The 16,323-nt window shown below is 38.0% G+C and overlaps 1 protein-coding gene across 3 annotated transcripts in view; it reads left to right on the top strand.

Moving 5' to 3' along the window:
* Positions 1 to 16,323, top strand: part of AGMO (alkylglycerol monooxygenase) — a 392,091-nt gene that overhangs the window by 226,463 nt on the left and 149,305 nt on the right. For 2 of the 3 annotated variants that reach the window (XM_025290926.2, XM_006066995.3), the window contains one exon: positions 917 to 1,105. The exons of the other annotated variant lie outside the window; for it this stretch is intronic. In XM_025290926.2, coding sequence (XP_025146711.2) covers positions 917 to 1,090 — 174 coding nt within the window. In that variant the 3' untranslated portion in view covers positions 1,091 to 1,105. Of the gene's footprint in view, positions 1 to 916; positions 1,106 to 16,323 lie in introns of those variants that run through there. 3 annotated transcript variants of the gene reach the window in all.

The following is a 16,323-nucleotide window of genomic DNA, read 5'->3' as shown; positions in this document are numbered from 1 at the left end:
AACCAGTCCATCCTAAAGGAAATTAGTCCTGAATATTCATTGGAAGGACTGATGCTGAAGCTGAAACTCCAATACCTTGGCCACCTGATGCGAAGAACTGAAAAGACCTTGATTCTGGGAAAGATTAAAGGTGGGAGGAAAAAGGGACAACAGAGGATGAGATGGTTAGATGGCATCACCGACTCAATGGACATGAGTTTGAGTAAGCTCCTGGAGTTGGTGATGGACAGGGAGGCCTGGTGTGCTGCAGTCCATGAGGTTGCAAAGAGTCAGACACAACTGACCAACTGAACTGAACTGATAATAAACTTTTCCATTTTTCTGTCTTCACCTCTAATTCAGATTAAGTATTACTGCCACTTTCTTTTCTTTTTTTTTTTTGCTATTTTATTTTATTTTTTTAATTTTATTTTATTTTTAAACTTTACATAATTGTATTAGTTTTGCCAAATATCAAAATGAATCCGCCACAGGTATACATGTGTTCCCCATCCTTTTCTTTTGACATGTTTTTATGTCAAAAACTTTCCCTTATAGTCCTTGTATATTTAGTATCTAAAGATATGCATATTTGAAGGTATATTATGACACACAAATAGCAAATACTCTGCTCCAGGTCCTGTGCAGAGAGCTTTATGTGTGTAAACTCATTCATAGTGCATATGTATCTCTCATGTCCATTCATTTACAGTTTTATAAGAGTACTTAAAAAATATTTAATGCATTGAATGCAGAGCAGGCTAAGTAGCAAGTGAAAATAAACTAATTAGGATGATTTATATGAGGCCCCTTTGAAGTGAAGTTGCTCAGTCGTATCCAACTCTTCATGACCCCTGGACTGTAGCTCACCAGGCTCCCCCGTCCATGGGATTCTCCAGGCAAGAATACTGCAATGGGTTGCCATTTCCTTCTCCAGGGGATCTTCCTGACCCAGGAATCGAACCCAGGTCTCCCGCATTGCAAGCAGACACTTTACCGTCTGAGCCACCAGGGAAGCCCCAAAATTAAGAGGTATAGATATCTTATATTTTACCCACCCGTCCCTTTTCCCTTAGGCTTTTATTTAAAAAGTATAAGCATGGACATCTAACAAGTATGGTTGCTTTTGCAAATACTATAACTTCAAGGTCATTTTCACCATCAAGCACTTTTTACCCATCTTTTAATATTATGTATATTATGAAGAACACTATTAATAATTTTATATATTTCTGTTAACTTATACTCAAATTATCAGAGCATAGGTGATTCGAGGAGAATTTTATCTAAGAATATATTGTTTTTTATAAACTATATTTTACAATGCATTTCTCTCTGTATAGTTTTTGTTTCTTTACTTGGTCTTGATTTTCTGCCTGCTTAACTTTTCTTGTTTGAAAATAGGAGTGCCCAGAATAGATTAACCACAAGAGCAAATATGTTGAATTTTTTTCAGTATCACAAACTTTGGAATTCCGAGTGACTTCTAAAATTGATACCATCTCTCTTAATCATATTGCTTAGATAAAAACAGAAGTATAGGAATGTTAGAAGTCTAGCATTCTGCATAGCCCCTCCCTGGTTCAGTGGAACCAGTTTCCGTCCTGGTGAGTCACATAACTCTACATTTTTCATGGCTATCCTTTTACCTGCCTTATTTGTGGGCGTAATCTACCAATGTCAGCATAGTGAATTACGAGCAGCAGCTTAAGGTAAACATCATTTACTCATAAGAAATTATTTCCACATCACCTTGGTTTTTGACTTGGCATTAAGAAAAAAGAAAAAAAAGAAGAAATCCCGTCCCTTTTTATAATCACCTGTCATACATTTGAAATAACAAAGAGCCTCGAATTCTGCCTTCTCTAGCCTGAGTGTGCCATGCGCTGTGCTATGATTTATGACCTGAGCATCCAACACCCTCCATGCACTAACAAGATTGCCCGCTGTGTTTGAAATATACCCCCCCACCCCCCGCCAATGAAAGCAAACACAGCCTTGTGTTATAAAGCCTTGTCTGCATTCAAGGAATTAAACACACATGAGTTCTAATTTTTAGTCTTCTTTTGGCATTGCCTTTAAAAATGGCTAAAATAAGATCCATGGGTGAACAGGATTTCATATACTAGATGAGGGCTCTAAGGGGAATCCTGACCCCAAGAAAAAGGTGCAGGGATATTTGGCAGAATGTCAACATGGTTTCCACTAGAACATGACAGAGACTCATTATGGGCTTGCTGTTGCCTGTGAGCTGGTTTCACTACCATCAACTATGAGGCCAGAATGCCTGGTTCCAGATGCTCTTGCCAATTGACCGTAAAATTGCTATGCATTTCTGGCCAAACCTGAGATTTTAAAAACTCCCCTCCCCCTCCCCTCAACACCCTAACCCCCAATTCCCTCTAAAAAGCTGCTCATTATTCTTCCTTTGCCCCCTGATCTCAGCAAAAGAAATACTTCTGGAATCAATTAGAAATGTCTGCCCTTGATGAGGTTTGCACGTGAGTTTGGAGTTGTGAGGCTTTGATAGCGGCAGCCAACAGCTGCAGTTTCAGGTGGTAAAATCTAAGAAGGAATTTTCCAGGGTTTATTTACCATCATAAAAATTTTAAAAATAGGCAAGACACGTTAAGAGACCGACTCCTATGCCTTTGAAAGTGAAGTTAAATTTGGATCTTGTATTTGTTTTATCCACAATGAGCAAGCTGGAGCTCCGATAGGGGGTATCTTTTCATTCCTTTAATAGATTGTGCCAAATGATTATAAATTCTGGCGATGGGGATCTCCTTTCTGAAGGTAATAGCCAAAGAACATCTGTTATTTCTTCTGTCAAATTAATTGTTTGAAAAGTAAAGATAGCTGAGGTTAACGGAAATCAGAACTCACCTTATGAATATAAGGTGAGTTAGTGTAATACATTTGCCTACAATTTTTCTCTCTAGCTATATGTGTATATAAATTTTTAATAAAAATAACTGCAATAAGAACTTTTTCCTTTATAAATATAGTTATTTGGTAAGTCTTTGTTAGTTCTTATTTGATAAGATACGATCAGCTTCTTTTTTTTATTTATGTGTTTAACTAAATCACATCAGCTATTTGAGCATGAAAATGAAGTGATTTTTCTAAAGCCAAACTAAAAGGCATAGTAACACAGGTATCCAAATTATCACCTGGCACAAGTCGTTTTCCTTCCTTGAGTACATGATATGCTTACTGGAAGCCTGCTTTTGTTTCTCCCACTGGCTAAAAAGCAGAAAAAATTTCAGGCACTAAAATTTTCAATCATGCCTTTAAGAAATGCTATCAGACTTTTGTTTTCCTCTATGGTGGTGGCCCCATCACTTCATGGGAAATAGATAGGGAAACAGTGGAAACTTTGTCAGACTTTATTTTTGGGGGCTCCAAAATCACTGCAGATGGTGACTGCAGCCATGAAATTAAAAGACGCTTACTCCTTGAAGCAGCGACATTACTTTGCCAACAAAGGTCCGTCTAGTCAAGGCTATGGTTTTTCCTGTGGTCATGTATGGTTGTGAGAGTTGGACTGTGAAGAAGGCTGAGTGCCGAATAATTGATGCTTTTAAACTGCAAGGAGATCCAACCAGTCCATTCTGAAGGAGATCAGCCCTGGGATTTCTTTGGAAGGAATGATGCTAAAGCTGAAACTCCAGTACTGTGGCCACCTCATGCAAAGAGCTGACTCACTGGAAAAGACTCCAATGCTGGGAGGGATTTGGGGCAGGAGGAGAAGGGGACGACAGAGGATGAGCTGGCTGAATGGCATCACTGACCTGATGGACATGAGTCTAGTGAACTCTGGGAGTTGGTGATGGACAAGGGGGCCTGGTGTGCAACGATTCATGGAGTTGCAAAGAGTCGGACACGACTGAGCGACTGAACTGAACTGAACTGATGGTGGTGGTGGTGGTGGTAATTTAGTTACTAGGTTAAGTCCGACTCTTTGCAACCCCATGGACTATAGCCCTCCAGGTTCCTCTGTTCATGGGATTTCCCAGGCAGCAATAGTGGAATGGGTTGCCATTTCATTTTTCTAGAGAATCACCATTAAATACAGAATTTTAGTTCCCAGAAAAACCTGCTGCTGCTGCTGCTAAGTCACTTCAGTTGTTGTGTCCGACTCTCTGCGACTCCATAGATGGCAGCCCACCAGGCTCCCCACTCCATGGGATTCTCCAGGCAAGAACACTGGAGTGGGCTGCCATTTCCTTCTCCAATGCATGAAAGTGAAAAGTGAAAGGGAAGTCACTCAGTCGTGTCTGACTCTTAGAGACCCCATGGACTGCAGCCTACCAGGCTCCTCCATCCATGGGATTTTCCAGGCAAGAGCACTGGAGTGGGGTACCATTGCCTTCTCCTGAGAAAAACCTAGTCTGTAGTTAAATGGAACTGTAAGCATCTGCTACTTCCTCTTAAAGTAATGTGGTTTCTATTTATATAATGATCGTGGGTATGTGGAAGGAATTTTATGTCTATTTCTCTGATAGTATCATCATATTTAAAGGCCATAGAGATAAGTTTATTTATTTATTTTTTTAGAGATAAGTTTAAATTTGAATTTTTATGAGAACTCTCTCCACATGTGCAGACATCTGCCTACCAATCAGTGCAGTTTCTAGGTTGAAATATATTAGTAGAACTAAATGACTGAATTATCAAGTGTACCTAAAATATGATACAATTTTATTATATTCATAGAATAACTTTAGTTCTTCAGTAGGCTGAAAAACAGTTACATAGAATACCTAATGTCACGTGTATAACACAATGTAAGGAAGGTAAAAAAGATACCTATATTTTGCCTAGTAGTTTCCTGGGTAAATTAGCATATCAACAACAAGATCAAAACGAAACAAGGCTGAACAACTTAATTACCATCTTTCAAAAACAATGCCTCATTCCTTCTCAATATCCTCCATGTGCTCTTCATGTAATTGGTAAGCCAAACTTCCTTGTATTGAGCAAAATAAAATAAAACAAAAATCCTATATGTAGCCTTTAACAATGTTCTAAAAGTTACTTCCCTATGATCAAATTGTTACAGAAAGGAAAAGGTGACATTAGCTTATTCCTTTTATCTGAGATGAAATGTCCCATGTGCCACCTTTTTCTGCTGCTTCTGCTAAGTTGCTTCAGTCGTGTCCTACTCTGTGCGACCCCATTGACGGCAGCCCACCAGGCTCCCCTGTCCCTGGGATTTTCCAGGCAAGAATACTGGAGTGGGCTGCTATTTCCTTCTGCAATGGATGAAAGTGAAAGTGAAGTTGCTCAGCCCTGTCAGACTCTATCTACCCCATGGACTGCAGCCCACCAGGCTCCTCCATCCATGGGATTTTCCAGGCAAGAGTACTGGAGTGGGGTGCCATTGCCTTCTCCCCACCTTTTTCTGCTACTGCTAAGTCGCTTCAGTCGCGTCCGACTCTGTGAGACCCCATAGACAGCAGCCCACCAGGCTCCCCTGTCCCTGGGATTCTCCAGGCAAGAACACTGGAGTGGGTTGCCATTTCCTTCTCCAATGCATGAAAGTGAAAAGTGAAAGTGAAGTCTCTCAATCATGTCTGACTCTTAGCGACCCCATGGACTGCAGCCTACCAGGCTCCTCCAACCATGGGATTTTCCAGGTGAGAGTACTGGAGTGGGGTGCCATTGCCTTCTCCAACCTTTTTCTTAAATATGTTCAAATCTAAGAGCAAAATCCAGCTATTTGGTAGTAAACACATTGACAGTAGAAACAGTCTCTTCAGGGAGGAAGAAAACTTTCAAATAGAAGGCCTGCTTGAAGAGATCAGATAAGACTACAAACCTGGTAATAACCATTTGGACATTCAATCTCAGAGAAAAGCACTCTAGCTGATGGAGGATTATCACCTGACACCCTTGCTTATGGTTCCTGTTTGCTTTCTCAGTGGTATCACATCTTCTCTTTATGCTTACATTAAGGATCTAGAAATTAGCTGATACAGATTAAAAACTAATATGAATTTTCAAGAGTTTACACTGTATTTTACATTATTTCTTCCAAAATTAAGTACTTAATTAGATATTTGTAAGGAATTTGGTCTAGCGGGCAGCATAGGAGGGTTTAGTTCAGTCCCTCAGTTGTGTCCAACTCTTTGCAACCCCATGAATTGCAGCACACCAGGCCTCCCTGTCCATCACCAACTCCCAGAGTTCACACAAACTCATATTCATCGAGTCTGTGATGCCATCCAGCCATCTCATCCTCTGTTGTCCCCTTCTCCTCCTGTCCCCAATCCCTCCCGGCATCAGAGTCTTTTCCAATAAGTAACTCTTCACATGAGGTGGCCAAAGTATTGGAGTTTCAGCTTTAGCATCAGTTCTTCCAGTGAACACCCAGGACCAATCTCCTTTAGAATGGACTGGTTGGATCTCCTTGCAATCCGAGGGACTCTCAAGAGTCTTCTCCAACACCACAGTTCAAAAGCATCAATTCTTTGGCACTCAGCTTTCGTCACAGTCCAACTCTCACATCCATACATGACCACTGGAAAAACCATAGCCTTGACTAGATGGACCTTTGTTGGCAAAGTAATGTCTCTGCTTTTGAATATGCTATCTAGGTTGGTCATGACTTTACTTCCAAGGAGTAAGCGTCTTTTAATTTCGTGGCTGCAATCACCATCTGCAGTGATTTTGGAGCCCCAAAAAATAAAGTCTGACACTGTATCCACTATTTCCCCATCTATTTGCCATGAAGTGATGGGACCAGATGCCATGATCTTAGTTTTTTGAATGTTGAGTTTTAAGCCAACTTTTTCACTCTCCTCTTTCACTTTCATCAATAGGCTTTTTAGTTCCTCTTCACTTTCTGCCATAAGGGTGGTGTCATCTGCATATCTGAGATCATTGATATTTCTCCCGGCAATCTTTATTCCAGCTTGTGCTTCTTCCAGCCCAGCGTTTCTCATGATGTACTCTGCATATAAGTTAAATAAGCAGGGTAATGATATACAGCCTTGATGTACTCCTTTTCCTATTTGGAACCAGTCTGTTGTTCCATGTCCAGTTCTAACTGTTGCTTCCTGAAATATAGGTTTCTCAAGAGGCAGGTCAGGTGGTCTGGTATTCCCATCTTTTTCAGAATTTTCCACAGTTTATTGTGATCCACACAGTCAAAGGCTTTGGCATAGTCAATAAAGCAGAAATAGATGTTTTTCTGGAACTCTCTTGAGTTTCTCAAGAGGCAGGTCAGGTGGTCTGGTATTCCCATCTCTTTCCGAATTTTCCACAGTTTATTGTGATCCACACAGTCAAAGGCTTTGGCATAGTCAATAAAGCAGAAATAGATGTTTTTCTGCAACTCTCTTGCTTTTTCCATGATACAGCAGATGTTGGCAATTTGATCTCTGGTGCCTCTGCCTTTTCTAAAACCAGCTTGAACATCTGGAAGTTCATGGTTGACGTATTGCTGCAGCCTGGCTTGCAGAATTTTCAGCATTACTTTACTGGCCTGTGAGTCCTTATCTATCAATAATTACATATATATATATATATGTAAGTGGATTAAATTCCCTGACCAAAAGTTATATAGCTCAGTGGATAAAAGAACAAATTCAATAATGGCATGCCTACAAGATAATTACTGTAGCCTTAAACACATTTCAATCAATGGTTACCAAAATAAAAGCATATATAGCCATACTTATATCAGACAAAATATACTTTAAACTAAAAATGATAAAAAGAAACAAAGAATGTCACTATGTAATGAGGAGGCCAATCCTTCAAGAAGATATAGCATTGATAAATATATATGTACCCAATGGTAGAGTACCTAAATATGTAAAGCAAAATCTAACATAATTAAAGGGAGAAGTAAGCAGTAATACAATAATAGTTGGGAACTTTCGTCCCCACTCTAAACAATGAATAGATTATATAGACAGAGAATCAACAAGGAAACAGTGATCTGAACAACACTATAGATTAAAAGAACCTAAGAAAACATACACAAAACAGACAGTAAAGAATTCAGGAAAATTCCTGGGTACAAAATTAACATACAAAAATCAGTAGTATTTCTATACACTAAGAACAAAATTTCTGAAGAAAAATTTTTAAAAAATTGATCTCATTTATAAAGTGTTCAAAAACAAAATTCTTAGGAATAAATTTAACTAAGAGGTGAAATTTTTATGCTGAAAACCAAAGAATATTAAAAGGAATTGAAGACATAAATAAATGGAAAGGTATACATGTTCATAGGAGAAGGCAATGGCACCCCACTCCAGTACTCCTGCCTGGAAACTCCCATGGATGGAGGGGCCTGGTAGGCTGCAGTCCATGGGGCCACTGAGGGTCTGACACGACTGAGCGACTTCACTTTCACTTTTCACTTTCATGCATTGGAGAAGGAAATGGCAACCCACTCCAGTGTTCTTGCCTGGAGAATCCCAGGGACGGGGGAGCCTGGTGGGCTGTCTGTGGGTCACACAGAGTCGGACATGACTGAAGTGACTTAGCAGCAGCAGCAGACATGTTCATGGATTGAAATTATTAATATTATTAACTTTGCAATACTACCATAAGTCTTCTACAGATATAATGCAATCCCTATCAAGATTCCAATGGTATATTTTAAAGAAGTAGAAAAAATAGACCTAAAATTTATATCTAACCACAAAACAAAAACCCAAATAGCCAAAGAAATTCCAGGAAAGAATAAAGCAGGTGATATCATACTTCCTGAGATGCTATAAAGCTATAGTCATCAAAACTATATGGTATGGTATGATATGGCAAATAGACCAGATGAACAGTATCAAGAGCCCAGAAATAAACTCCGATATATACAATCAATTAATATTTGATAAGGGAGATAAGAATACTCAATGGAGAGAGAACAATCTCTTCAATGAATGGTACTGAAATAATTGGATATTCACATATAAAAGAATGAAACCAGATTCATGCCTTATGCTGCTTACCAAAATTAATTTGAAATATGTTAAAAATGTAAATGTATGACACCATAAAACCCCTAGAAGAAAACAGGAATAAAGCTCCTTGATATGGGTTTTCATAATGATTTTTTTGGATATGATAGAAGCAACAAAATCAAAATTAAATAAGTGGGACTACATCAAACTAAAAAGTTTCTACACATCAAAGGAAATCATCAAAAAAGTAAAAAGACAACCTATGGAATGGGGAAGGTATTTCCAAACTGTACATCTGATAAGGGACCAATAGCTAAAATACATGAACTCATACAACTCAGTAGAAACCCTTTCAAATATCCCTATTAATAGACAAAAGATGTAAATAGTTATGTTAAATAAGTACTAGGGATATAATGTATAGGATGATGACTATAGCCAACACTGCTGTATGACATATAGAAAACTTAAGAAAATAAATCCTAAGAGTTCTTGTTATAAGAAGTTATTTTCCTTTTTTTCTTTCTTTTCTTTTTATTGTATCTATATGAAAGATATGGCCTTCCCAAGTGACTCAGTGCTAAGAATTCTTGCCAATGCAAGAAATATGAGTTTGATCCCTGGATCAGGATAATCCCGTGAAGAAGAAAATGTCAACCCACTCCAGTATTATTGCCGGGGATATCCCGTGGACGGAGGAGTCTAGTGGGCTGCAGTCCATGAAGAGGCAAGAGAGTCTAATGCAACTTAGTGGCTAAACAACAAAAACGATATGAAAAGATGGATGTTAGCTAAATCTAATGTGGTAATTGTTGTTCAGTTGCTAAGTCATGTCTGACTGTTTGTGACCCCTTGGACTGCAGCATGCCAGGCTTCCCTGTCCTTCACTCTCTCACGGAGTTTGCTCAAACTCATGTCCATTGAATTTATGATGTTATCCAGCCATCTCATCCTCTATTGCCTCCTTCTCCTCCTGCCCTTAATCTTTCCCATCATTGGATCTTTTCCAAGGAGTCAGCTCTTCACTTCAGGTGGAGAAAGTATTGGAGCTTCAGCTTCAGCATCAGTCCTTCCAATGAAAGTTCACAGTTTATTTCCTTTAGGATTGTCTGGTTTGATACCCTTGCTGTCCAAGGGATGCCCAAGAGTCTTCTCCAGCACCACAACTCAAGAGCATAATTCTTTGACACTCAGCTTTCTTTATAATATAACTCTCACATCCATACATAACTACTGGAAAAACCATAGCTTTGATTATATGGACCTTTGTGGGCAAAGTGATGTCTCTGCTTTTTAGTATGCTATCTGGGTTTGTCTTGGATTTGCTTCAAAGGAACAAGTGTCTTTTAATTTCATGGCTGCAGTCAACATAAGCAGTTACTTGGGAGACCAAGAAAATAAAATTGGTCAGTCAGTGTTTCCGCTTTTTCCTCTGCTATTTGCTATGAGTTGATGGGAATGGATGCCATGATCTTTGTTTTCTAAATGTTGATTTTAAGCCTGCACTGTCTTCTTTCACCCTCATCAAGAGGCTGTATAGTTCCTCTTTGCTTTCTGCCATTAGAGTGGTATCATCTGCATATCTGAGGTTATTGATATTTCTCCCAGCAATTGATGCCAGCTTGTGATTCATCCAGTCCAGTGTTCTACATGATGTTCTCTGCATAGAAGTTAAATGACCAGGGTGACAATATACAGCCTTGATGTACTCCTTTCTCAATTTTAAACCAGTCCATTGCTCCATGTCTGGTTCTAACTGGTGCTTCTTGACCTGCATATAGGTTTCTCAGGAGACAGGTAAGGTGGTCTGGTATTCCCATCTCTTTAAGAATTTTCCACAGTTTGATGTTGTCCATGTAGTCAAAGGCTTTGGTGAACTCAATGAAGCAGAAGAGGTTTTTCTGGAATTCTCTTGATTTTTCTCTTTCTTTTTTATCTGGAATTCTCATTCTTTTTCAGCATCCAATAGATGTTGGCAACTTGATCTCTGGTTCCTCTATCATTCCTAAATCCAGCTTGTTTATCTGGACCTTCTTGGTTCATGTACTGCTGAAGCCTAGCTTGAAGGATTTTGAGCATTACTTTGCTAGCATGTGTTTGTATAGTAGTTTGAACATTTTTGGTATTGCCCGTATTTGGGATTGGAAAAAAAAAAATCTGATCTTCCCCAGTCCTATGGCCACTGCTGAGTTTTCCAAATTTGCTGGCATATTGAGTACAACACTTTAACAGCCTCATCTTTTAGGATTTTTAATAGCTCAGCCAGAATTCTACCATTTCCATTAGCTTTGTTCTTGGTAATGCTTCCTAAGGCCCACTTGACTTCATACTCTAGGATGTCTGGTTCTAGTTGAGTAACAAAACCATCATGGTTATCTGTATAGTTTTTCTATGTATTCTTGCCACCTCTTCTTAATCTCTTTTGCTTTTCTTAGGTCTTTGCCATTTCTTTCCCTTATTGTGCCCATCTTTCAATGAAATGTTCCCTTGATATCTTCAATTTTCTTGAAGAAATCTCTAGTCTTTGCCATTCTATTGTTTTCCTCTATTTCTTTGCTTTGTTCACCTAAGAAGGTTTTCTTGTCTCTCCTTGCTCTTCTCTAGAGCTCTGCATTCAGTTGTGTATATCTTTCCCTTTCTCTCTGCCTTTTGCTTCTCTTCTCTTCTTAGCTATTTGTAAGGCCTCCTCAGCCAACCACTTTGCCTTCTTGCATTTCTTTTTCTTGGGAAGGTTTTGGTCACTGCCTCCTGTACAATGTTATAAACCTCCATTCATAGTTCTTCTGGCACTATATCAGATCTAACCCTTAAATCTATTTGTCATTTCCATTGTATAATCATAAGAGATTTGATTTAGGTCATACTAAATGGCCTAGTGGTTTTCCCTGCTTTCTTCAATTTAAGTCTGAATTGGGCAATAAGGAGTGCATGATCTGAGCCACAGTCAGCTCCCAGTCTTGTTTTTGCTGACTGTATAGAGTTTTTCCATTTTCAGCTGCAAAGAATATAATCAATCAGATTTTGGTATTGATCATCTGGCGAAGACCATGGGTAATTACTTCATAATACATGTAAATTAAATTATTGTGCTGTATGCCTTAAACCTACTCAGTGATATATGTCACTTATTTTTCAATAAAACTGTAAAGGTTTTTGATATTTTACCAACATTTAAAATCAGGACACTCTTAAGAACCCAGATTAATAATATCTCTTTAAAAATTTGACAATCTGGCAACACCGAACTGGCATAACATTTGAACATCAATGAGTTAAAGCCAAAGAATGGTTTTGAGTCCATGAATGCTCCTCTAGGCAAGGTTTTGATTCCTTCAGGTCATAGATGTCAGGAAGGACAGGCAAATAGAAGTTACAGACAGCATGTGCATACTTGTAATTTGTGCCATGGGAGAAAATGAGTAGATTACCTTTTATAGATTAAAGGACAATATTTCGACTTTGAGGCAAAAATAAATGAAGGGATAAACCACTATTGTCAGCTTTCATCATTTGAGGTATTTTAGAATTGGAAGAAACCAAATCATCCTTTTTGGCACTTTAGAGGTGTGCCCTACATCTAAGAGATTCAGTGTCTTGTCCAGAGTTACATGGTTAGTGTGGAGCCCAGACAAAGATCTAAGTCTTTTGGTATTTGTATTATTTATGGTTTGTATGTGCATAAAATTTGTCAGGAGGTACACACACACACACACACACACACACACAACAACATTAGAATGCTCTGGGGAGAGGAATTGCATCACAAAAGAATAGATGTGGAAGGGACCTTTTCACAGAATCTTTAAAGTTTGATTCATGTGAATGTACTACCAATTTTTATGACCTTATTGATACACCAAAGAGTAATTTTTTCCATGAATGTATAGGAAATAAATATAATACACTAAAGCATATAAATTTAGATATATAAAATGGTTACTTATAAATTCAAACAAATAGATCTAATTTAAAAAATAACCAGGTGTACTTCAATTTAGACAGCTTTGATTTTTCCTGTAATCAATACTGAAATCACATTTTTTCCGTCATGTGTTGAATATACTCATTGTCTGATTTTAACCCTTGAGTAATTTTTAAAGTCTAACATCTTGACTAAAATCAAATTGTTGAATTTTTTTGAGTATAACATTAAAAATTGCTTTATGTTTTACTTCTATATCTGTGATTTAGAAAAATGAGGGAGCTTGAAATATAAGGAAGGTATAACAAAACAATATTCCTCTTATTATTTAGGTGTTATGCAAGAAAGCGCAGTTAAAGTAAATTATCCCCATAACTGTCAAATAAAAATTGCTTGATGAGGTAATATTAACAAATGTCATGCTTTACCATTGGATCCTAAGCCCAGAACTCTTGAAACACTTTGTAATGTTTAAATGTGGGAAATAGGTGTTATGAAGAAATGAATATACAAAGCCCAAGTTATTTACTAAATAAAGTACTTGAGACCTAAACCAAATAATGCTGTTACTTCTTTCCCAATGGGATTTGAGTGATTACATCTGTCTTGGCAAAAGTGGATTGGTTTATCTTAATGTAAAGTCCATGTAATGCTTATATTACATTGTTTACATTGCTGATTGAAAGCTAATATACAATATATGCAGTTTGAGATGCCTGTTTCCAGTTTAAAGGGTATAGTTTTTATAGGACAAAGAATACTATCAATGGGCTTTGAAATTTACCTGAATATAATACATCTTTTTTTTATTATTCCTACCAAGAAAGAATAGTATTTTTCTTACTATTAACAATAAAATCTGTTTAAATGATCCTCTCTTTGATTTATAAGGAAAACGGTAAGTTATATTGAATAATAATGTTAGCACTTTAAAAAAATTTTTTTTTAATTTTATTTTATTTTTAAACCTGAAACACTGTTTTAGTTTTGCCAAACATCACTTTTATTAAAGAATTAGTATTTTATTAAAACATTGATGTTTAATTCAACTTACTTTGATTTTAATATATCCAAGAATCACATACTCATGAAATATGAAGTACCAACTTTGCACTGGGATATTTATCATAGAGTTTAGGAGCAGAGAGTAAGAATGCACAAAGTTTGATTTGGGTTCTGGCTTTGATATTAATATTTACAAACTATATGAACGTTAGGAAGTTTTCAACCTTCCTAGGGATAATGATAGAATTTTTGCAAGAATTAAGTCCAATATTGCATGTGAAGCCCTTAAAGTAGTTTCACTGCGTGGTGCATATTTAACAAGTCATAACTTGTCTTGTTATTGATGATGAAAACAACGACGACATCACCAGAATCAGGTACTGAGACTGATTCTATGAGAAATGGCAAATGAGACCTTATCCCAGCCTTTAAGAATGTGGAGGAGACGATTGAATAAACCAGTACTTCGAGTAGGGTTTGATAAATGCTCTGTTAAAGTTATACACAGTGTGCTCTGAGAGAAATAAAGAAGAAAAACAAATAAAACAGTGCTGGTGTGTGATAAGATTTCCCGAGGTGATGATATGTATCTTGGGCATGAGTAGAAACTTACCAACTGAAGAGTTATGAGGGGGGACATGTCAAGCAGACCAAAAAGCTGGGGCCGAGGCCAGTAGGTGAGAAAATGCCTGTCATGTTGGAGAATTGACAGTAGTTCTTTATGGCTACAGTGGAGTGAGAGTGGAAGAACCCAAGGAATAGTATTTGAAAAATGAAAAGGACAATCGTAGAAAAAGAAGTATAGAGTCCACAATAGGAGCTAGGGCTTTTGTCCTCAGGGCACTAGTACCTATACCACTGAAGAATTTGCTTAGATTTATATTTTAATATGATCACTGAAAAGATTCTGTAAAGAAGGAACTGGTAGGGAACAAGTAAGGGGCAAGTAGTATATCTGGGACTAATTGCAGTAATTCTGGTGAGATATGACAGCGACTTGAACTAGCATTGGGATTCCCTGATAGGTCAGTTGGTAAAGAATCCTCCTACAATGCAGGAGACCCCTGTTCGATTCCTGGGTGAGAAAAGTCCCTGGGAGAAGGGATAGGCCACTAATTCCAGTATTCTTGGGCTTCCCTATGGCTCAGCTGGCAAAGAATCCACTTTCAATGCAGGAGACCTGGGTTCGATCCTTGGGTTGGGAGGATCCCCTGGAGAAGGAAATGACTACCCACTCCAGTATTGTTGCCTGGAGAATTCCGTGGCAGAGGTGCCTGGCAGGCTATGGTCCATGGGGTCAAAAAGAGTTGGACACAACTGAGCAACTAAACTTTCACAGTTCAGATATATCAGTAATGAAAAATATGTGCCATTTTTAAAATGAGTAACCAAGAAATTAATGATTAACTCTTAATCTTAGAATTGTATCTTTTTATTCTTATCAGCCCTAGTGATTACAAATTTTTTTCTTTTTTTTTTAATTCCCTAATCTAAAAGAGGAGAATGATAGCCAGCATCCTCCAGTGATTTTACGGATAGTTAAAGGAGAAATGTTATTTTATAAATCTTGATTCACATGTGTGCAGGAGTGAGTACAAATTTCACGTTTTAAGCCATGTTTGAAGACATACTACCAGAGGGAAAATTTTGTCCACTATTTCAGTACTAAGTGATAAATGGATCTCTCTCTTCACCTTTCCATGATTCAGAATCATTTTTTGAAGGCCAACACTAATATCATAGGTTTGCAGAGATTTTGTGGTCAATATTACAGCAAAATGTAAGTGGAAACTATAAAGCTCATGTCATTTTCAAACATCTACAGATACGAAAACAACGGTAGTGCGGTGACTTAAGGGTGTTTGTAAGGTGTTGTGCATGTGATAGTTTTTGTGTGTGTGTGTTACTTTCATAATCTGATCCTTCGAGTTATATTTTTTTCCTTGATAGTAACCAGTCCTGAAAGATGATAAGATATCTTAAATGCCAAAAAGTGAACCTGGACCTGCTAAAAATTCTGTTAGTGCTTTCCCTAACTCCAATTATTCAAAAACCTTATAAACCAAATATTCAGGGCTCTTGGCCTTACTTTTCATATCACTGAAAACACAGTTCCCCAACCTCCAGGACCTAATACCTAATAATCTCAGGTGGAGCTAATGTAATAACGATAGAAATAAAGTACACAATATGGTAATGGGTTTGAATCATCCCAAAATCATTCCCCAACCCAGTCCATAGGGCTTCCCTGGTGGCTCAGCTGGTAAAGAATCCGCCTTCAGTGCGGGAGACCTGGATTCAGTCCCTGGGTTGGGAAGATACCCTGGAGAAGGGAATGGCTACCCACTCCAGTATTCTGGCCTGGGAAATTTCATGGACTGTATATCCATGGGGTTTTAAAGAGTCGGACACGACTGAGCAACTTTCACTTTCACCCCAGTTCATGGAAAAACTATCTTCCATGAAACCCATGCCTGTTACTGAAAAGATTGGGGA

Source organism: Bubalus bubalis, chromosome 8, assembly GCF_019923935.1.
Source record: "Bubalus bubalis isolate 160015118507 breed Murrah chromosome 8, NDDB_SH_1, whole genome shotgun sequence".
Taxonomy (NCBI): Eukaryota; Metazoa; Chordata; class Mammalia; order Artiodactyla; family Bovidae; genus Bubalus; species Bubalus bubalis.
Note: the sequence above shows the minus strand (reverse complement) of the source record. Positions and strands in the feature narration are given on the sequence as shown.